At 55.3% G+C, this 21,774-nt stretch overlaps 2 protein-coding genes across 2 annotated transcripts; one reads left to right on the top strand and one right to left on the bottom strand.

Moving 5' to 3' along the window:
• Positions 1–1,008: 1,008 nt before the first annotated feature.
• On the top strand, positions 1,009–8,141 carry LOC132580231 (SRR1-like protein). Its single transcript, XM_060250931.1, has 7 exons — positions 1,009–1,218; positions 5,376–5,416; positions 5,775–6,004; positions 6,544–6,642; positions 6,799–6,950; positions 7,049–7,094; positions 7,528–8,141. The coding sequence occupies exons 1-7, from the start codon at positions 1,103–1,105 to the stop codon at positions 7,720–7,722; spliced, it is 879 nt and encodes a 292-aa protein (XP_060106914.1). The 5' UTR covers positions 1,009–1,102; the 3' UTR covers positions 7,723–8,141.
• Positions 8,142–10,260: 2,119 nt separating this feature from the next.
• On the bottom strand, positions 10,261–20,496 carry LOC132580196 (tuftelin-interacting protein 11). Its single transcript, XM_060250886.1, has 12 exons — positions 20,147–20,496; positions 19,716–19,869; positions 16,294–16,450; positions 15,944–16,071; positions 14,266–14,418; positions 13,272–13,787; positions 12,832–12,938; positions 12,366–12,534; positions 12,037–12,280; positions 11,393–11,535; positions 11,120–11,285; positions 10,261–10,759 (listed from the first exon to the last, which is right to left on the bottom strand). The coding sequence occupies exons 1-12, from the start codon at positions 20,383–20,385 to the stop codon at positions 10,404–10,406; spliced, it is 2,532 nt and encodes an 843-aa protein (XP_060106869.1). The 5' UTR covers positions 20,386–20,496; the 3' UTR covers positions 10,261–10,403.
• Positions 20,497–21,774: the final 1,278 nt, after the last annotated feature.

Below are 21,774 nucleotides of genomic sequence, written 5' to 3' on the forward strand. Positions count from 1 at the left end.
GGGGGGGGCGGCCGGGCTCATCAGGCGGGAGGAGGGGCGGGAGGGGCACGTGGGAGGGGGCAGCAGCCGCCCCTCTGGTCGGGGGGGGGGGCGGCCGGGCTCATCAGGCGGGAGGAGGGGCGGGAGGGGCACGTGGGAGGGGGCAGCAGCAGCAGCCCCTCTGGTCGGGGGGGGGGGCGGCCGGGCTCACCAGGCGGGAGGAGGGGGCGGGAGGGGCACGTGGGAGGGGGCAGCAGCAGCCCCTCTGGAGGGAGGGCGGGGGGGGCACGTGGGAGGGGGCAGCAGCAGCCCCTCTGGAGGGAGGGCGGGGGGGCACGTGGGAGGGGGCAGCAGAAGCCCCTCTGGAGGGAGGGCGGGGGGGGAAAGGCGGCCGGCTCCCCCGGCGGGAGGAGGGGCGGGAGGGGCACGTGGGAGGGGGCAGCAGCAGCCCCTCTGGGCCGGGGGGGGGGAGGCGGCCGGCTCCCCCGGCGGGAGGAGGGGCGGGAGGGGCACGTGGGAGGGGGCAGCAGCCGCCCCTCTGGTGGGGGGGGGCGGCCGGGCTCATCAGGCGGGAGGAGGGGCGGGAGGGGCACGTGGGAGGGGGCAGCAGCAGCCCCTCTGGGCCGGGGGGGGGGGAGGCGGCCGGCTCCCCCGGCGGGAGGAGGGGCGGGAGGGGCACGTGGGAGGGGGCAGCAGCAGCCCCTCTGGTCGGGGGGGGGGCGGCCGGGCTCACCAGGCGGGGGGAGGGGGGGCGGGCTCCGGCTGGGGGGCGGCCGAGGCCATCTGGGCGGGAGGGGCCGCACCGCCTCAGCGCATCTCCGGAGGGGCCTCTGCTGGCCGCGGGCGAGGAGGCGGGGGCGGCGGGCCGGGCGGGAGGAGCGCTCTGCACACGCTCAGAGGCCGCTCGCGGGGCTTCCGGCGGCGGCGGAGGAGGCGGGGCCGACACGTGACACTCGGGCCCCCTTCCCCAACGCGACTTCCGGCTCTCCGCGGAGGGGCGAGGCGGAGCCGGAAGTGAGGAGCGGGTCTTCTTTCCCGGCTAACTCTCGGAGGGGCGGTGGCCCCGCCTCCTGCTCCTGTACGGGTGCGGTGGAGGGACAATCGAGGCCGTCCCGCGCGCGGCATGGAGCGCTGCGGAGGAGCCGGAGGCTGGAGCCGCCCGCGGGGCAGGAGACGGCGGCAGCGGCGGGAGGAGGACGAGGAGCAGCAGCAGCAGAGGCGGCGCCTGCAGGAGGCGCGGTGAGGCTTCCCTGACCGGGAGGGGAGGCAGAGGAGGTCTCTCTCTCTGCCCCCTTTGCAGGGGCTCTTGACGCTCCTCGGAGAGCCAGCGGTGGTGTCTGACCTGGAGAACCGGGCTCCTCCCCCTCCCCCGTGGGGCAGTCACAGTTCTCTCGGAGCTCTCTCAGCCACACGGGGGAGAGGAGGGGAAGTCGACTGACTGCAAGGAAGGGTCGAAATCCAACCCCTTCTCCTTCCATCCCCACTCCGGCGGCTGGTGCTTATAGCTAGGCTGGCCCTGAACATGCAGTGTCCCACCGCTTTAAGGAAGAGAGCTTTGCTGGGTTGGCAAGGGGTGCATCGGGCAGCCTCCTGCTCTCAGCTGTGGTCGGCCAGATGCCCAAAGGCCTCCCTCGTCCCTCACGTCTTTTCTGGTGCTTCTCGGAGTCGTCGTCGGGAGCATCCCAGGGAGGCGTCTTCTTCTCACTTCGGGGCGTGACTCCCTGGCAGCGGTCTTGCTCTGCACACAGCAGAAGCCAGCGGAGGTGCTGCGGGAGGAGAACCTGTTCTGCCCTGGAGGGGCGCTGGGCAGCCCCATTCAGGGAGAGAGGGCAGCCTAGCAGGCGTGCCGTCCCCAGCAATACTGACAATGGAGGACGAGGGTCTGATCCTCTCGCTGTATCCGTCTTTCGAGACCGATTAATGCTGCTGCTGCTGCTACCTGTTGGTTTTGGGGGGACCTGTCTGATTGTCTTTTAGCTGCTAGACTGCAAAGGCCAGGAGTGCAGAAGGAAGGGCAAGCACTGCTTTCACTCATCCTTCCTCCAAGGAACTCCCTCCCACAGGCATCCCTTCTCATCCTCGCAACAGGCCTGCAAGGGAGCTGGGACTGCAAGAGGCCATCCAAGGGCCTGCTAGTTATTTGAATGCTAAGTGGGGGGAGGGGGCCTGGATCTGGGGCTCCCAAAAACCTACTCTGGCCCCCTTGCCACTACCTGGTCATGGGCGACAGACCTTTCCGGAGGTGTTACCTAGGGTGGCCAAGAACAGAACCTCCACGGACAGAGAAACATGTTTTCTGTCAACTTTTCTGCTCTCCTTGGGGCTTTTGGGTAGCCATAGAGGGAGGCAGGAGGCTGGTGGAAACAGTGCTTGAGCGGGATATTTCCTTGCGCTGACTCCCAAGTGACAGTGCACAAGAGAGTCAATATAATAGAGTGGGTTCCATGCAAGGAACATAAGAACATAAAAGAAGCCATGTTAGATCAGGCCAATGGCCCATCCAGTCCAACATTCTGTGTCACACAGCGGCCATATATATATATATATATACACACACACACACACACACACACACACACACACACACTGTGGCTAATAGCCACTGATGGACCTCTGCTCCATATTTTTATCTAACCTCCTCTTGAAGGTGGCTATGCTTGTGGCCGCCACCACCTCCTGTGGCAGTGAATTCCACATGTTAATCACCCTTTGGGTGAAGAAGTACTTCCTTTTATCCGTTTTAACCTTTCTGCTCAGCAATTTCATGGAATGCCCACGAGTTCTTGTATTGTGAGAAAGGGAGAAAAGTATTTCTTTCTCTACTTTCTCCATCCCATGCATTATCTTGTAAACCTCTATCATGTCACCCTGCAGTCGACATAAGAACATAAGAACATAAGAGAAGCCATGTTAGATCAGGCCAATGGCCCATCCAGTCCAACATTCTGTGTCACACAGCGGCCAAATATACGCACACACACACACACACACACACACACTGTGGCTAATAGCCACTGATGGACCTCTGCTCCATATTTTTATCTAACCCCCTCTTGAAGGTGGCCATGCTTGTGGCCGCCACCACCTCCTGTGGCAGTGAATTCCACATGTTAATCACCCTTTGGGTGAAGAAGTACTTCCTTTTATCCGTTTTAACCTGTCTGCTCAGCAATTTCATCGAATGCCCACGAGTTCTCGTATTGTGAGAAAGGGAGAAAAGTACTTTCTCTACTTTCTCCATCCCATGCATTATCTTGTAAACTTCTATCATGTCACCCCTCAGTCGACGTTTCTCCAAGCTAAAGAGTCCCAAGCGTTTCAACCTTTCTTCATAGGGAAAGTGCTCCAGCCCTTTAATCATTCTAGTTGCCCTTTTCTGGACTTTCTCCAATGCTATAATATCCTTTTTGAGGTGCGGCGACCAGAACTGCACACAGTACTCCAAATGAGACCGCACCATCGATTTATACAGGGACATTATGATACTGGCTGATTTGTTTTCAATTCCCTTCCGAATAATTCCCAGCATGGCGTTGGCCTTTTTTATTGCAAACGCACACTGTCTTGACATTTTCAGTGAATTATCTACCACGACCCCAAGATCTTTTTCATGGTCAGTCTCTGCCACTTCACACCCCATCAAGGAAGAGATGCTGCTGTTGTGATCATATCTCCTTTATTAGATACAGCATGGCAAAGGCTGAACTCTAGCTGGAGAAGGGGGCCACTATATAATAATAATAATAATAAATTTATTTTTGTATCCCGCCCTCCCCCGCCAAAGGCAGGCTCAGGGCGGCTAACACGACACGGTATATACCATGATAGTAAAATACAATATTACAACAAACAATTAAGCAATTAAAACAAATAAAATTACATTCATAAGTTAAGTTAATATACACTTCAAGGTTCCCGTGCTTGGGCACCATTGGGTCATTCAAACCAGCAGGGGGGCCATGCTTGGAGCAGGCCAGCAGGGATTTGGATCCTGCTGCCCCTTGTTCCCGAGCCCCCAAGCTCAGTCCTGCAGGCTCCAATGAGCCAGGCAAGAACACCTTTAATTATACACAACCTTAGTCCACGTCCACAAAAATTAGCATGCAGATGAACAAACAAAGCTGCCTTATACAGAAGCAGACCCTTGTTCCATTGTCTCTGCTGGAAGCCGACAGTCACCTACCAACCTATTTAACATCTTCGGAAGTAAAAGACTTTAGAAGACCCTTCACTCTGGCAAGGTGCTCTGTCCTCCTGCCTGCTGTACTTCAAGGGAAATAGGAGAATATTGCTTTCTGTCCGTTAAGGGAGGCTAGATTGCAGAGCGCCTCTTTTTCATGTGCCCTTATTATAAAGTGGCACGTAAGGCGTTCATCACCCTGCTGATTGGAAAAAAAAATTGGGATTGCCAGAAAAGGCTAAACGTGAGTTTCTTTTATCTGATTGCCTTCCAAATAGCCAGTTTCTGCATGGCCAGACTCAGGTTGCGGGAATTGCATGGCAGTTCGATAGCAGATGGTTATGGTAACTGAATATTAGATGGATTTAAAAATGTTTTTAGTATTTTTAAAATCTTGGAATCTTGTACATTGGCGTTTTACTTCTGTGCAAGTGGCCCAAGGACCATTGTAACAATAAGCTAACCCCGGCTGATCCTTTGAGTTGGAGCTGCTGCTGAGGATTGGGGCTGAGGCCTTCTGAGGCCAAGCAGAGGCTCTGCCGCTGAGCCATGGGGGTGGAAGGTAGGAGGGGCCGTCAGGTAGATGCAAAATTGGAGGGCAGGAAATGCTCAGAAATGTGTCATGACCCTGGAGTTCCTCCCTAGTCTCCCATCCAAGAACTCACCAGGCCGACCCTGCTTGTCTTCCCAGATCGGATGAGCTTTGGCTAGCCTGAACTGTGGGCCCTCCCCAGTGCTAGGAAGTGCACAATTCTTTGTAATCCATGCAGCAACTCTGCAAAGTCGGCCAGTAATATGAACGTGATGTTGCAAACTGGTAGCTGAGAAAAAGTGGCCTGATACCGGACCACTTCCTTCCTGTGCTGGGACAGAGGGCCTTCTGCCTGCCAGCTCAGTTCCTTCGCTGCTCTTCCAGGCTTGCTCTATTGCCCCCCCCCCCCCTGCTGATTTCTGTGAGGCTTGTATCTAAGCTAAATGCAGGCAAGAGGGAGGCCTTACAGCAAGAGATGCTGGGGCTCAGGTCCCCTTGGAAGTGTCGCCTCCATAACCTCGTGGAAGGGGGTGGAGCTCAGGGTGGCATTTTCTTGTGCCTTCAGGGTTTGACCCCTGGTCTCTGTGACAGGTGGGGAGACCTCAACCCTGCCTCTTGTCTCCCACACGCCACACAGAGAGTCCCCAAATTTACTTTTTCTCCCCTCGTCTTTCTTTCTCACAGGGCAGAACTGCTGGACTCTGAGTTCTGGAATTCAAGTCTGAGTAAGTCCTGGCTTCAAAGTCTGTTTTCATCCTTTTGAGAAACTCTTGAGATTGTCCACATGGCTCCGGGGAGGGGGAGATGGCTGCCCACCTGCCTCTCAGTCCTGCTTCATTTACGCACCCTTTGTTCCCCAGAAAACGCCCAGCCAGGCAGCTACCAAGGAAATTGTGACTTGGGCTTCACAAAGCCAGCCTGGCAGAGGGGGCTATGCTGGCTTTCCTGCCTTGCCTGGCAAGTGAGGGGTCTTTTTCCTCCTGAGAAGGAGGCCGGGAGGCCTTGGTGGTTTCTGCTGGGATGAAGTGTTGTCGGGCGTGGTGGTACACCCCGACTCCTGTGCTGCTTGTCCGCCTGCTCCAGAAATCCTCTCAAGATCCCTGCGAGAAGTCCTGGCACACAGGAAAGATTTGCCCATGCCCACCGGGGATGATGCCCTCTTGGCATTGGAGGAGCTGCAGCTGTGCCCTCCAGCCCACCTGCCTGGAAGAGCCTGCTTGCGGTGTGTGTGTTATGGCCTGGGCAACTTCTCTTCCTGCTTTAAGGCCCGCTTCCAGCTGGCATTTCTGCTGCTGCTGCTGCAGGAACTCCAGGTGAGTGTCTGCCCCTCCCTTGGCAGGGCTCAGCCCACTGGCCCAGAGGCCCCACCCCTCTCCCAGCAGCCTGCCTCCTCCGCTTCTCTCCCTCCCTGGCAGGTTCCGGAGGAGTGTCTCTGCCCCCTCCCTTGGCAGGGCTCAGCCCACTGGCCCAGAGACCCCTCCCCTCTCCCAGCAGCCTGCCTCCTCCGCTTCTCTCCCTCCCTGGCAGGTTCCGGAGGAGTGTCTCTGCCCCCTCCCTTGGCAGGGCTCAGCCCACTGGCCCAGAGGCCCCACCCACCAGCAGCCTGCCTCCTCCGCTTCTCTCCCTCCCTGGCAGGTTCCGGAGGAGTGTCTCTGCCCCCTCCCTTGGCAGGGCTCAGCCCACTGGCCCAGAGACCCCTCCCCTCTCCCAGCAGCCTGCCTCCTCCGCTTCTCTCCCTCCCTGGCAGGTTCCGGAGTGTCTCTGCCGCCTCCCTTGGCAGGGCTCAGCCCACTGGCCCAGAGGCCCCACCCACCAGCAGCCTGCCTCCTCCCCTTCTCTCCCTCCCTGGCAGGTTCCGGAGGGGCTTTGCTGTGTCTTTGATCCTGCTTTCTCCCTGTTGGAAAGGGAAGTTCTCAGCAGCCTTGGCTTCTCTGTCCTCTTGTGGAATGAGGTGCGTGCCATCTTTGCCTGGGGGATGCCCAGAGCACCAGGTGGCCCTCATTGGGGGAGGGGCTGGGGGTAAGGGGGCTGCCTGTCCCCACAATCTGGTGGTGGGGAGGGTTGGGGCTGGCTGGAGTTTCTAGTTTGCTGCTGGTCTTGATTGCAGGAGGGGAAGCGTCCCATAGATGAGCCCACAGTCTTCTACATGGTCCACTGTGGCAAAGCCCTCTACAACAACCTGCTGTGGAGCAACTGGTCAGCAGAGGCCTTGTCCAAAATGGTCATCGTAGGCAACAGTTTCAAGGGGATTGAAGAAAGGTGCCCCCTCCCCAAAGGACTGCTGGGGAGGGGGTAAAGGGGCCTCTCTAGCTGGCCCCCAACCTGCCCCTCATGCTTTCTGTCCCTTTGGCTTCTAGGGTCCCGGGCAGGATATTCCAAAGGGATTACGCTTACATTGCCAAGGTAGGCTGGGTGAGTGTGGGTGGGGTGAGGACATGGCTGTGTCTCCAGCTGCCAGTTTGGGGGAAACTTGACTCGGGACTTCCCCACCCCCCATCTGGTTGTGTTCTGACATCTGGCCCAAGAGCTCACGTCCCCTTCCATGTTGGGGGGTGGGATGGGGGTGGCACACGCTGCTCTCACATCAGCCAGTTGTTGAGCTGTGCCACCCTCTGCTGCGCAGGCAACCCCAGAACCTCTGCAGCCTCTCAGAGTGGACCTTTCTCAACAATAGCGTATTTCTTGAGTTATATCCAGTGAATTCTGAGGTTAAGATGGGTCATGCAAGGGGGAGGGGAGCTCTGCTTGGCCTGTGTGTGAGCTGCCCCATTGCTCTGGGCCTGTTGCTGGCAGGCCCCCTCACGACCGATTCTCTCCCTGTGCCAACCATGGGCAGATATTAACAGCCTCGGAGGAAGACGCCCTCCCTCCCCACGACAGGTTTCTGGATGTGTTCAACGACACGGCCGTCCACCGCTTCCCGTGGCAGAAGCTGAGGGAGGTGCCCCGAGAGACGTGGGCCTTCCACGAGGAGCCCCTTTACCCTCCCCAGGACCAGTTAGAGATCATCAGGAACAGCGACGGGACTTAGCTTCAGAGACTGGCCAAGAGGCAGTCAGCTGCAAGACTGCCATTTGCTCCTGGCTTCGTACCAAACTGAAGTCGACTCCATGGTCTGCCTGCTCCGGAAGCAGAGGGGCCTGTGCCCTTGGATCCTCTGGCAGAGCTCAGGGCACGCCCCCACCCAAGGCTGAACGGATGGACGCCCTGAGCAGCAGCAGGGGGCGCTCTGCTGAGGCTTCCGCTTAGGTCATCAGCAAGTGCAGCAGGGGTGGTGGGGGGAGGAGGCCTGTGAGGGAGCTGGTGCAGTTGGGATCTCGGTGTTCTTCTCTCTGGCTCAGCTTACAGCTGCTCCGTCAGCCAAAGAAAAAGGCAGCTGTTCTGGGAAACCAAACCTTAGCACAAATCGTGGATGTTTATTTTTAAAAAAAAAATGGTTTAAAACTCTGACTTTTTGTGTCATTTTATTCTTTCCAGAGTGTGAGAATAAGATTTTGCATTTCTGTCGTCTAGCTCATGCATCTGGCCAGAGGTAGTGGAACAGCAGCTGCCTCCACAGGCTCGCTCTCCACTGAGACCCAGACAGGAAGGCCAGAGATCCAGAACAGCAGAGCTGCTTTGGAGCAGAGGAGTGACTGACTGACTGGTATGGCCTCTAGCAGACCAGAAACAGCGGAATAGCAGGAGATTCCTGTCTGGGCCCAAGTGCAAAGAAGCATTTGAGAATGGCAGGAATGTCTGACTAAACACAAGTGAGGATACAGTTCACGAATGGGGTACATCGGTTTATTTGTGAAAACATTTCTATCCAGCCTTTTCTTGTGGTGTCAAGTGACTGGGAAAGCAGCAGTCTCATGTATGAGAAAAAAGCAGTCACGCATTTTGGTGTTCTTGGTTAAGACTCAGAGTGCTAAAAATGTATTAACACGGCACTGAGATGTTTTTACAAAAATGCATGCGTACGTATAACAGGGTGCGCATTCTTTCCTAACTGCTTTATGTTTATACAAGGAATAAGGCCCCTTGTGAAGAAAAATACAACGGCTCTAGAAAGAGGCTATGGGCAAGTGCCCCCCCCCCATTCACCCCCACCACCTCCAGGGGAGATCTCTGCCAGCCAGAGAGCTCTTGTAATACTGAGTGATCTCAGCCCTCACCTGGAGATCGGCAACAATGGTTCCCCAGAGGAAACTGCTGGTTTGGAGGGCGGAGTGCATGGCATTGCACCTGTTGGAGATCCCATCCCCTTTTCAGATCCCACCTTCTCCAGGCCGCACCCCTTAAATCTTGAGGAATTTCTTAACCTGGAGTTGGGAACCCTATCTCCTTCTCTTTATCTGCTCAACTTAAGCTTTCCATTACATCCCCCCTCCCTGCAGCCTCCTGTAGGGAAAGGACAGTCTTTCTCCACAGCAGCGGGGACCAAAGCAGCTTACATCATTCTCCTCTCCTCCTGAACAACAACCCTGTGAGGCAGGTTAGGCTGGAAGTTTGTGACTGGTCTGAAATCCTCCCGTCAGCTTCCACAGCAAGAACGTGGGTCTGGCAGACCTTGCTCTAAAGCCCTAATGCCTATGGCCTCCACCACAGGATCTGCAGGGCTTTCCTACCAATCTGGAACTGGCCCCAACGAGTTCTCCCTCAGAGGCCTTGAGTGATACGTCCAGACCAACAGTCCGTCTCTGATAATGTTGTGGGTCTTAAGCATGAAACTTCAGTCTCTCCATGTGTCTCACTTTCCCACCGTATCTCTCTCTATATCTGCTCTGTTCTCACAGGATACCATCTGTTCCGCTTTCCAGGAAGGTAGGAGTCCTCAGCCAATCAAGGGAAGCCTTTCTCTGGCTGTTTCCCTCCTCCTTCCTCAGCTAATTGAGGGAATGTGACAGGCAGCTCAGCCAATGGGAGAGTAGGGAGAGCCAGCAACTGCCAGAACTAAGGTTGGTTGCCGTTTACTGACATAATGAACTTTGCTGGCTAGCAGCAGCCACTTGGATGGGTGGGAGACAGAAGCGGATTCAACCAATGGCATGCAAATACTCTTGACTTGGCCAAGGGCTGACGCACCACAGTCCCAACCAATCAGGCTGCTGTTTTGCCAAGAGGGGTTTTATTATGTCCTAGAATAGAGAGTTGTATCTTGCTCTGAATAGAATAAAATAAATTAGAAAAGCTGATTTTGAAAACCTGTAACTGACATGGAGCATTTTCACTGAAGAGTGTTTTCCTGGGGAACCTGTTTGCTTTTGGCAAGAAAGAGCAAATAGCCTCAAGTAATCACTCCTATGTCATTAAATATTGTTTTGATAAACTGGAGAGAGGATTCTGCTGTAATGTTTTCACTTGCTTACTGTATCAAACCCAAAGCATTGTGGGGGGCACATACCTCCGGCTCCTTATGTGCATGGGGCCACGCAACAGAGGCGGGCCCTGGAGACACCTGCCAGGCTCCCGCACCACCTCAGCTCCAGCCTCCGACCCCCGCTCTGTTCTGCTGGGAGCTCATCACGGCCCAGAAGGGTGGGATGTGAAACTTCCAGGCCTGCAAATGAGTGGACTGGACACTCACTAACACAAAAGAAAATTCATTTTATTTACACAATGAAGCCTCTTCAAGCACAAGAGGCCTGGACCCCAGAGCTGTGCTTGGATGAAGCCCTTGAATGCTGCTGCTGCTGCTGCCACTGCCAGTGTGGGCCCAGCCCCTCGCCCTCATTTTGTCATGTCAATGAGGCTCTGCAGGGAGGTGGGGACCCAGGTCTTCTCCCCCTGCACAAAGACCACCCCCCGGTCGATGTAGATGACAATGCGCCCAAAGGTGTACAGCTGCTTCCCTTCGTGCCGCTTCCCAATGACGGGCATGAAGACAATGTTGTGCTCCTCAGCCTTGGTCTGGATCAGGTCCTTGAAGTTCATGGGCACCGAGCCGGCGGCCATGCCAATCCCCCGCTGAGCCATGTTCTCGGCTTCCCGCCGCTCCTGCATGGCCTCGTACTGGAAGTCCTTCCGGCGCTCCGTGTGCGTCAGGTAAGCGATGTTTTCTCGGGCACCAGGTTGCATGTAGCCCCCTAGCCCAGCAAAGAGAGAGGAAATGGTGAAGAGGGAACCGCTTAGCTTCTCCTTTGGGGCAGGAGACGGCACCGGGCCCTGACACTCAGGAGTGGGTAGGGAAGAACCACCTCTAGCAACTGGCACTGGCTTCTGGGAGGGCTTTGGGAGCAACTTCTCCTCCCCCCCCGGGGCAGAGTCACATGGCGGGGCCCAATTTGGCACCCCCAGAAGGCAATGGCTTGGTTTGCCTAGTGGCCCGGCCAGCCCTGATTGACTGAGATTCAGGTGAGGCAGCAACACTGAGCCAGCCCCTCCCTCGCCCATGGCTCAAAGGCAGCAGAGGCCCTTGGGCCAGAGCTAGCAACCGACTCACGCACCAACACTGGAAGAGACGGCTCTGTTCATGACGTCCAGGGCTTCGTTGAATTTCTCCTTGACGGAGGGGTGGGCCAGCACCTGGTCTGAGAACATCGACTTCCAGCCCAGATACCACTTGGTGATCTCTTCGTAATTAGGGTTGTTACTTAGCCAGGAGCACAGGACCTAGAAGGGGGGTGGAGGAGGCTGAAGCACGCCTGGGCTGGAACGGAGCTGACGCAGACAGTGGGCAAGGAGGCAGAGAGGAGAATTCTGCAGGTGGGGTCACATACCTGCAGCCACTTGGGAAAGAAGTGCTTCTCCAGCAGCCCCACCAGGCTGGAGACAGAGATCATGCCCTCCCAGTCCATCACCCAGAAGAAGGCATCCATGTGCTGCTGGTGAGGGTTGATCAGCAGCTCGTTCAGGCACAGACCTGCAGGAAGGAGAGAGGGACGAAACCACCTGAAGTCACCTTGGCCTGCAGCAAAGCTCCAAGCCTTCTGCTCTACCCTGCAGGCTCCGCGCAGCCAAGAATTTCCTGCAGGCGAATGTGGAAGACGGAACCTGGGACTAGACATTATGGGAAAGCTCTGCTGGTTTCCCAGGCTCATTTGTACAAGAATGGTTCTCTGTGCTGCTGAAGAGGCAGGCAAGGGGCTCTTCAGACGCTGCCTCCTCCTGGACACAAGGCCCTCCCTGCTGTGCAAGGGGACAGTCCCTGATTCCTGCAGCCCAAGCCTTTCTCTGCAACCCTCAGTCCTCCCCTCCCCTGGCCACCCCCAGCAAGCCAAGCAGAGAGAAAAGAGTGAAAGGAGCACCACAGGGGCCAGCCCGATCTCAGGCAAGTTGACCAGAGAGCCTGCTGATGCAAATGGGGGGCTTGACCTGGAAGCCCCTGGTGTCCCACTCTGTTTGTCTGCCGGGCTCTCCTTACCCAGCTTTGGCACAATATTCTTGATCATGAAGGCCTCCCAGGACCCCGGGGTGAAGACCTCCTTCCAGGGCTGCAGGATGAGCTTGGCAGAGGAGTCGCTGGGGTGCCACTTCTGCAGGGCGCTGGCCAGCTTGTTGCGGATGGGGGAGTAGAGGGGCTCCAGGCGGGCCTGCATCAGGGGCAGCCAGGGGTGGATCCACGAGTGGATGGGGACCGTGTCCGTCAGCGGGTTCCAGTTCTCCACCTGCAGGGCGGAGCAGAAGCCAGCTCTGTGGTGGACCGTCAAGGATCCTGCAGAGGCAGCCACACTGAGGGAGGCGCCTTCCTACCTCCTTCTGCAGCTTGGGGAAAACGAGCTGGTCGAGAATGTTCTCCAGGATCCAGACGGGAATGATGGGCGCCCAGCTGTCCAGGAAGTCCACCATGGGGATGCAGTTCCGGGGCTGCCACTGCCCTGCAATGTTCCGCACGTAGGGCATCCACGTCTCCCACATCAGCCTGAGCAGGAGAGACCCTCTCACTGAGTGCTGCAGCTGGGGCCATGGCCACGCAAGAGAACACGCATCAAGCAGGGATTCTAATCACTGCTTCCTTCTTGGCAACGCAAATGCCACTGACTCATCACCAAGACCTCCTTCCCCATCTTCTCTCCAGATCTGAGGGCCAGACTGTCACCCTGCCAGGCAGGGGAGGGGGTGGTGCTGGTGGGTCCCTACCCCAAGGGTCACAGCAGAGCAGCTCTAGGGGAGAAAGGCTCAGCCTCCCCTCCCTCCACAAGCCAGGCAGCCCATTTACCGGTGGAAAGCATCCGAGGAGAGGTCCTGCCCACCGTGCGACAACAGCTGGTCATTCTCCAGCAAGCTCTTCCACTGGCCCAGGATGTCCGTGCCGTACGTGCAGTCCTGGGGAGAGAGGAAGGAAAGAGGCCCAAAGATGGAGCACATGGGGACCCGGGAGGGAGGGAGGGAAGGGGGCCTTGCTCCCCAGCACGGGACCAGCCGTGTGCTTTCTGCTGTGCTTGTTTTGAAGTTTCTTTTAACCCTTTCCATAGGGGAACAGGGCCGTGGATGCCTCTGAGGCAGAAAGACACTGCACGCACTTCCCATATCTGGTGTTTGGAGGCAGAATTTGCCCGGGGGGGGGGGGGAGAGATGACTTTGTGCCACTCTCCCCCAATGGCCTCTTCCAACCCCACCCACCCAATGCCAGGAAGGTCGAGACCTCCAGCCACCCACCTTCAACGGGTCCCAGTTCTTGAAGTAGTCTTTCACCAGTGGGAACACAATGGCAGCGGCCAGATCCACACGGTCGGACATCCGGTACTCCTCGTAATACTTATCCTGGAGAGTCTCGAAGACCTTGGCGCACTCGGCCAGGGTCAGGGGGTTGTCGCAGCCGGGTTGCATCCGCCGCTCACACTCCTCCACCGTCTCCAGGACCTTGCTGAGGTTCCGGATCTCAGCCTCCTGGCGCGCCAGGACCTCATCCATCTTCTCGATCTCGTGGGTCAGGTTGACCACTTGGTCCCGCTCATACTGCAGCTGCCGGTCGTTCTGGATGATCTCCTGCTCGGTGAGGTCGATGAGGAGCTGCAGGTTGTGCTCCAGCTCGGGCAGGGCGAAGGCCTGGGGCTTGGCGTCCTTGCCCAGGGGCAGCGGCTGCTGGGGGTTGTCGTCGGGGATGTTGTGCTTCTGGCTGATCTGGCTGTAGCTGTAATAGACCTTCTGCTCCCGGCCGGTCATGTCGATCACCTTCCGAAAGAGCCCAAGACAAAACAAAGGTCAGCAGCTCAAGGCAGGCGGGAAGACAAGTTAACGATGTCACTGGCAGAAGTCAAACAGAATGGTTAAGTATTGTAACAGGTCTGTTCTGCTGACACAAATGCTGATGTTGGACCAGTATTTTTTGTGCTGCAAAAGATAAGTCCGCATGCAGGCCAATGAAGCTATAACTCTCCAGAGTCAACTGAAATTGCTTTGCTTCCCAGTCCTTGTATCCATCCAGAGACGGGCATTTCTAAAATTTCTCTTTTCTCTGTTGCGGGACCTCTTGTACTAAGACTGTGGCCATAGGGAAGCTTCACTGTCCCATGAGAAAAGGCCAACTCCTCCTCCTCCTCCCCCAGGCTGCAGAGCCTTCTGATTGGTCAGCCCGCCTCCAATCGCAGCAGAGGAAGGAGTACTGAGCAGCCCTGTTAGCTCCACCTGGGAAACCCTGTCCCGGCCTCACCTTGACTTGGGCCAGATCCTTCTGAGGTGCTGTTAGCTGCTTCCCCGCCCTGCCCTTGGCCTTCAGCTCCTCCACGGTCTTGTAGGTGTACTTTGGCTTCTTCTTGCTCCCGCTTGGGTCCTTCCGCCACTGGCTGAGCTCCTTCTGGAACTCCTAGAAGGGAAGCAAAGGCTGATATGGAGGCAGGCTGCCATTTGCTGGGAGCTGAAGGATGTGCCATTCCACTCCACAGAGCTCATCAGGGATTGCTTCCTCCAAGAGGGCTGTGCTGTTATTTTTGAAGATGATAATATTACATTTATATCCCACTCTCCACTCTGAATTTCAGAGTGGCTCACAATCTCCTTTATCTTCCTCCCCCACAACAGACACCCTGTGAGGTGGGGGAGGGGGCTGAGAGGGCTCTCACAGCAGCTGCCCTTTCAAGCACAACTCCTGCCAGAGCTATGGCTGACCCAAAGCCATTCCAGCAGCTGCAAGTGGAGGAGTGGGGAATCAAACCCGGTTCTCCCAGATAAGAGTCCACACAGTTCACCACTACACCAAACTGTCTTCTGACAGACACCCTGTGGGGTTGAGAGAGCTCTCCCAGAAGCTGCCCTTTCAAGGACAACCTCTGCCAGAGCTATGGCTGACCCAAGGCCATTCCAGCAGGTGCACGTGGAGGAGTGGGGAATCAAACCTGGTTCTCCCAGATAAGAGTCTGCACACTTAACCACTACACCAAACTGGCTCTCAGAAGACAGACACCCTGTGAGGTGGGTGGGGTTGAGAGAGCTCTTCCTGCAGCTGCCCTTTCAAGGACAACCTCTGCAAGAGCTATGGCTGACCCAAGGTCATTCCAGCAGCTGCAAGTGGAGGAGTGGGGAATCAAACTGGGTTCTCCCAGATAAGAGTCCGCACTCTTCATCACTACACCAAACTGAAGAGATCAGGGAGACAATGCAGTCCTCCAAAGCAGCAGGGGCTAGAGGAAGTCTTTGGAAAAGCTGATTTGGTCAGATCCAGTGGATTACTAATCACTCTGCTCCCATCTCAGCAGACCAAGTCCATAAAGAACTTTAGATAAACCTCTAGGAATGGGGCAGAAGCAGCCCCAATAAGTAATGCCCACAGGGCACCTGGGGGTTGCGGGGGACACTCTCCTGGCTCCAGTCCTGCACCAGGTAGAATTTGCCTTGCAGGCCACTTCTCTGACCTTTGGCCTCCCTTGTGGGTACAGGCAACTCATTAACACCCCCCACCCCCAATGGGAATGGAGAGGGACGTGTGCTCTTCTCAGTGGCAGTTTGTTTCTCCTTTACAAAACTGGATAACAACTTCTGTGCCATATCTTACACCACCTCTTAATTTCCTCTTCCTATGAACGTCAAGACTGCGTGTTCTGGGTAGGGTATCTGGGAGTAAGAAGCAAGAGTCTTACTTCTGCTGGACTTCCACCTTTGCTGCTACAACTGGGTTAGTGTCCAGCTGAGAATTTTTCTGACTGCCTTTGCAAAGGCACCCAGCCTCATTTTTCACAGAGGCCAAACACACCTGCCTCTTTAGCACACAGTCTGCGAGGAAGTCTCTGATGCAGCCACTGAGAACCACTTTCGTTCATGGCAACTTGAAAGGAAAAGCATCCACAAAGTGCCCCAACGTAATACAAGGTGGTGGTGGGGGGGAGATGTCCTACCTCTTCGGCTTCTTCCTCTGAGTCAACCACAGGGAAGTCCTGCAAGGACTGCGACGTCCGTTCTGAGCCATAGGCTCCCACGGCCCCTTTGCCTTTCCTCTGCTTGGCCTCAATGGGATTGATGATACCTGAGAAAGTGCAGTGCAGTCAGTTCATGGAATGCTCCCTGCAAACACCAGAGTGATCCAAGCTGCCTGGAGAAAGAGGGAAGGAAGCCCCACAGCAGCATCCACCCGACACCAAAGGCCCGGGATGGGGAGGAGGAGGGGCTCCAGTGAGCGGCCAAGCAGCTAAGCCCAGGAGTGACGCTTCCTGCCTGTTCACCCTGGGTGAGCCACATCCTGTCCTACCTTGAGCATTCTTGCCAAGACCCCGGCCGGGCACGTAGCCCATTTTCTGAAGAAGCTTCTGCCCAATCCCCTTGGTGTGCCTCTCCCAGCTGCCAAAGTCCAAGAAGGACTTGGTTCCTCCTACAAAACCTTTCTGGCTGGGCTTGAAATTGCCACCCTGTTAAAAAGAAGAAATGGCAAATAAAAGCCAGTGTTAGTGAGACTAAACTGATGCATTTTAGAGCAACCTTCTACACACACCCCTCCTTAAACTAACAGTCTGACAAAAAAAAATCTTTGGGTTGCAACTTCAAGAAAATGTTGACTCAGCATGTAGAAGCAATGAAAATTAAGCAAGGTTTACAGGACTGAAATAAAATGGCCGGTATCGTAATGCCCTTGAACAGATTTATGAGGTGGTACCATCTGAAATTGTTTTCCGTCATCCTGGAAGGTAGGACCAGAACCAATGGGTTGAAATCATAAATGATTTAGAGTTGGGAGTGAGCAGTGAAGTGGCCAAGTTTGCGGATGACACTAAATTGTTCAGAGTGGTGAGAACCAGAGAGGATTGTGAGGAACTCCAAAGGGATCTGTTGAGGCTGGGTGAGTGGGCGTCAACGTGGCAGATGCGGTTCAATGTGGCCAAGTGCAAAGTAATGCACATTGGGGCCAAGAATCCCAGCTACAAATATAAGTTGATGGGGTGTGAACTGGCAGAGACTGACCAAGAGAGAGATCTTGGGGTTGTGGTAGATAACTCACTGAAAATGTCAAGACAGTGTGCGTTTGCAATAAAAAAGGCCAATGCCATGCTGGGAATTATTAGGAAGGGAATTGAAAACAAATCAGCCAGTATCATAATGCCCCTGTATAAATCAATGGTGCGGTCTCATTTGGAATACTGTGTGCAGTTCTGGTCGCCACACCTCAAAAAGGATATTATAGCATTGGAGAAAGTCCAGAGAAGGGCAACTAGAATGATTAAAGGGCTGGAGCACTTTCCCTATGAAGAAAGGTTGAAACGCTGGGACTCTTTAGCTTGGAGAAACGTCGACTGCGGGGTGACATGATAGAGGTTTACAAGATAATGCATGGGATGGAGAAAGTAGAGAAAGAGGTACTTTTCTCCCTTTCTCACAATACAAGAACTCGTGGGCATTCGATGAAATTGCTAAGCAGACAGGTTAAAACGGATAAAAGGAAGTACTTCTTCACCTAAAGGGTGATTAACATGTGGAATTCACTGCCACAGGAGGTGGTGGCGGCCACAAGTATAGCCACCTTCAAGAGGGGTTTAGATAAAAATATGGAGCAGAGGTCCATCAATGGCTATTAGCCACAGTGTATGTGTGTATATAAAATTTTTGGCTACTGTGTGACACAGAGTGTTGGACTGGATGGGCCGTTGGCCTGATCCAACATGGCTTCTCTTATGTTCTTAAATTAAATCAAAAGAGTTTCCGGCTCAACATTAGGAAGAACTTCCTGACCATTAGAGCAATTCCTCAGTGGAACAGGCTTCCTCTGTGGGAAGTGGTGGGCTCTCCTTCCTTGGAGGTTTTTAAACAGAGGCTAGATGGTCATCTGACAGCAATGAAGATCCTGTGAATTCAGGGGGAGGTGTTTGTGAGTTTCCTGCATTGTGCAGGGGGTTGGACTAGATGACTCTAGAGGCCCCTTCCAACTCTATGATTCTATGAAATACAATGTGTAATTTATTCATACAAAGTGTCCCAAGTAAGCTTTGAAATAATGGAATAAGGGAATGGTCCTCTTCAGTGATCCCTCTAAGCTGAGTTAGTGTGAGCTAGCTCACAGATTTTTAGCCTCCAGTTCACACATTTTTGTCTTAGCTCAGGAAGGATGGCCCCAGAGCACACTAATTTATGCAGTAGCTCACAACTTTAATGTCAGTAGTTCACAAAGTAGAATTTTTGTTCACAAGACTGCAGCTTAGAGGGAGCATTGGTCCTCTTAAAGATTTAGAAACTGGCTAAATGACAGAAAGCAGAGAACAGGAATAAATGGACAGTTCTCACAATGGAGTAAACAGTGGGGATCAGTATTAGGACAGATGTTCTTTAATTTGTTCATAAATAATTTGGAACTGGGGGTGAGCAGGGTAGCAAGTTTGTGGGTGACTTAAAAATAGAATCCCTCTGAAAGTCAGTTGCTGGAAGGGAACCAACAATTAAGGATGGTTCCTGTGGAGAAACATCATTTTAGGCCTGTGCTTGTCTGGGAGTTGGCTAGAGGAGTCTTAAACTCTAGGCAAGGCTTTGGCCTAGTCTATTCCTCCTCCCTCCTCCCCTCCTGTCTGGGAACAGCAATTCTGCGGAGGCCTCCTAGAGTGACAGGAAGTCTGTCAGGCTGGTCTCCCAGAATGCTGCAGGTAGGTAGACCAGTTCCTAGGCGGGAACGGGGTTTTATATTAGAGGCTTTTGGAGGGAAACGGGCAGTTAAAAGTTGTCAGGGGAAGCTGACAGTCAGCTGAGTTTTGATTTAAGTCTTGGTGACTGGTGAGTCGGTTCTGGATGGTAGGGTCAGGGCCAGTTATATATTAGGGAAAGGAGTGTTTATCTCTACTTTCATTTATTACTTCACCCTGTACTTAAAAATGCCTGTAAAAAGTTATAAATTTTAAATAAATATTTTGTCTGTTTAAAAAGGTCTGTACCACATAGGTTCCCCAACTGCCTTAGACCACACTACTTCAAGTGGGGAGTCCAGGGAAAGGCACACAGTTGGTAAGGTGCCGGTCCTCCAGGGGTCTCCCAAAGAAGGACTGTGGTCTCTGTGTTAACCAGGTGCTGGGTTGGCAGAGGACCTTGCGGCCACAGAACTGGCAAGGGGGATTGGGAGTCCAGTTCCTCTCGGTCAGGAACCCCTAAGTTGAACAGGTAGTGGCAGTGTGTCCTAGTGGTGGGAAGAAGATTAGCTCTCTTCAGGAGTTGGCTACTCAAAAGGGAGTTGATGGGACCGGGTCTGAAGGCAGAATCAGGCTGGTTCCGTCACAGTTCCTCTTACAGCCTCTGTTGTGGTCTCTCCAGGGGCATCTAAACGTACATGCATATTGGAAGGGGGATACACTTCCAAGTTCCAGTATATGTGAACAAGACCTTGGAATACGGGTGGACTGAAAGTTAAATATGAGCGGCCAGTGTGATGCACCAACAAAAAAAGGCTAATGCCATCTTGGGGTCAACAGAGGCATAACATCCAAATCTTAAAATGTCCTAGTCCTGCTTTACACTGCGTTGGTTAGGCCACATCTGGAGACTTGTGTGCAGTTCTGGACACAATGGCCCCTTCTAGCTGTCTACTGGGGAGAAACAGGATGCCGGACCAGATGAAGCCAGTTATCATTTGTGCTTTGTGATGTCTTTAAGGTTTCAGAGGCCTTGAGTGCATGCAGATAATGTACTGCTACAATGACTCACTGTTTTTAACTTTTTTGGCACAAACTCTTTGGGGGCTTCCTCTTGCTTCAAAGGCTTCTCATCCTCGTCAGAATCTTCATCTAGCACCTCATCTGCTGCTGTCTTCTTCAGCCCGGCGCTGATAAAGTTCACAGGAGCGGAATAATCTTTAGACCTGGAGACATTTTAAAGACAACATCCTTCAGAGGCATCCCAGTGAAATCTGCTTTCTGAATTAAGGCTGGTGGGCAGGTGGGCCTTTAGGGGAGCAGCAGCAGCCTGCCTTTGGGGTCCTGGACAGAGCAGATGTCCATCCTCCATTTATCCCCGGCTGAATGCTGCAAGCGAGCTCAGAGGCTGGCAACGCGTGATGCAAGCAGCAGCTCAGCGCCTGCGCCCACTGGCTCCCTCCCTCCCTGCAAGGGGGCTGGCGGCTGCTGGGCTCCCCTCACCGCTTCCCTCCGAAGCTGGGCCGCTGCTCGGGGTCGTCGTCGCCGCCGCCGTCTTCTTCGTCGTCGCCGTCGCCGCGCGGGCGGGCCCAGAGGCCGTAGAGGGCCTCCTCCTTGGTCTGCCAGCGGCGCTGCCGGTGCGGGTTGAACTCGTTCTGCAGGTCCCACTCGGTGATCTCGAAGCGCTCCAGCTCCACCTCGTCCTCCTCCTCCGCCGCCCCGTAGAGGTGCGACAGCGACATGGCGCCCCGGCCCTGCCCGGCGAGAAGAGGAGGAGGAGGAGGTCAGCGGGAATGGCCGCCCCGCGCCATGGCAACCCCGGAGCGCAGCCCGCCCGCCCGCCCGCACCTACCTCGCTCCCGCTGCCCTGCCCTCGGACGCCACGGCGCCTGCGCAAAGAGCCGCTTCCGGGCCTGGCCGGAAGCGCTCCCCATTGCCGCTCTTCCGCTCCCTCTCGGTGGCCGGCGGGGGAGGGCTCGGGCCGGCCTACCTGGCAGGGCTGTCGTGGCGGCTGGAGCCCCGCCCCGTGGGCAGGATGCCGGCCCCAGCAGGGAGGGAGGGGAGGGCAGGGCAGGGCAGAGAGAGCCAGTTTGGAGTAGTGGTTAAGTGTGCGGACTCTTATCTGGGAGAACCGGGTTTGAGTCCCCACTCCTCCACTTGCAGCTGCTGGAATGGCCTTGGGTCAGCCAGAGCTCTCTTATCTGGGAGAACCGGGTTGGATTCCCCACTCCTCCACTTGCACCTGCTGGAATGGCCTTGGGTCAGCCAGAGCTCTCTTATCTGGGAGAACCGGGTTGGATTCCCCACTCCTCCACTTGCAGCTGCTGGAATGGCCTTGGGTCAGCCAGAACTCTCTTATCTGGGAGAACCGGGTTTGAGTCCCCACTCCTCCACTTGCAGCTGCTGGCATGGCCTTGGGTCAGCCAGAACTCTCTTATCTGGGAGAACCGGGTTGGATTCCCCCCTCCTCCACTTGCAGCTGCTGGAATGGCCTGGGGTCAGCCAGAGCTCTCTTATCTGGGAGAACCGGATTGGATTCCCCACTCCTCCACTTGCAGCTGCTGGAATGGCCTCGGGTCAGCCAGAGCTCTCTTATCTGGGAGAACCGGGTTTGAGTCCCCACTCCTCCACTTGCAGCTGCTGGAATGGCCTTGGGTCAGCCAGACCTCTCTTATCTGGGAGAACCGGGTTGGATTCCCCCCTCCTCCACTTGCAGCTGCTGGAATGGCCTTGGGTCAGCCAGAACTCTCTTATCTGGGAGAACCGGGTTTGATTCCCCCCTCCTCCACTTGCAGCTGCTGGAATGGCCTGGGGTCAGCCAGAGCTCTCTTATCTGGGAGAACCGGATTGGATTCCCCACTCCTCCACTTGCAGCTGCTGGAATGGCCTCGGGTCAGCCAGAGCTCTCTTATCTGGGAGAACCGGGTTGGATTCCCCCCTCCTCCACTTGCAGCTGCTGGAATGGCCTTGGGTCAGCCAGAACTCTCTTATCTGGGAGAACCGGGTTTGATTCCCCCCTCCTCCACTTGCAGCTGCTGGAATGGCCTGGGGTCAGCCAGAGCTCTCTTATCTGGGAGAACCGGGTTGGATTCCCCCCTCCTCCACTTGCAGCTGCTGGAATGGCCTCGGGT

The sequence above is a fragment of the Heteronotia binoei genome, chromosome 12 (genome assembly GCF_032191835.1).
Source record: "Heteronotia binoei isolate CCM8104 ecotype False Entrance Well chromosome 12, APGP_CSIRO_Hbin_v1, whole genome shotgun sequence".
NCBI lineage: Eukaryota > Metazoa > Chordata > Lepidosauria > Squamata > Gekkonidae > Heteronotia > Heteronotia binoei.

Excerpts from the sequence above, each read along its gene's own strand:
- LOC132580231 (XM_060250931.1), top strand. The coding sequence starts at position 1,103 with ATGGAGCGCTGCGGAGGAGCCGGAGGCTGGAGCCGCCCGCGGGGCAGG. Across the intron at positions 6,005-6,543 it reads TGCTGCTGCAGGAACTCCAG|GTTCCGGAGGGGCTTTGCTG; the intron begins GTGAGTGTCTGC and ends CCTCCCTGGCAG. Across the intron at positions 6,643-6,798 it reads CTGTCCTCTTGTGGAATGAG|GAGGGGAAGCGTCCCATAGA; the intron begins GTGCGTGCCATC and ends TCTTGATTGCAG.
- LOC132580196 (XM_060250886.1), bottom strand. The coding sequence starts at position 20,385 with ATGTCGCTGTCGCACCTCTACGGGGCGGCGGAGGAGGAGGACGAGGTG. Across the intron at positions 16,072-16,293 it reads TCTTGGCAAGAATGCTCAAG|GTATCATCAATCCCATTGAG; the intron begins GTAGGACAGGAT and ends GCACTTTCTCAG. Across the intron at positions 12,939-13,271 it reads AGAACTGGGACCCGTTGAAG|GACTGCACGTACGGCACGGA; the intron begins GTGGGTGGCTGG and ends CTCTCTCCCCAG.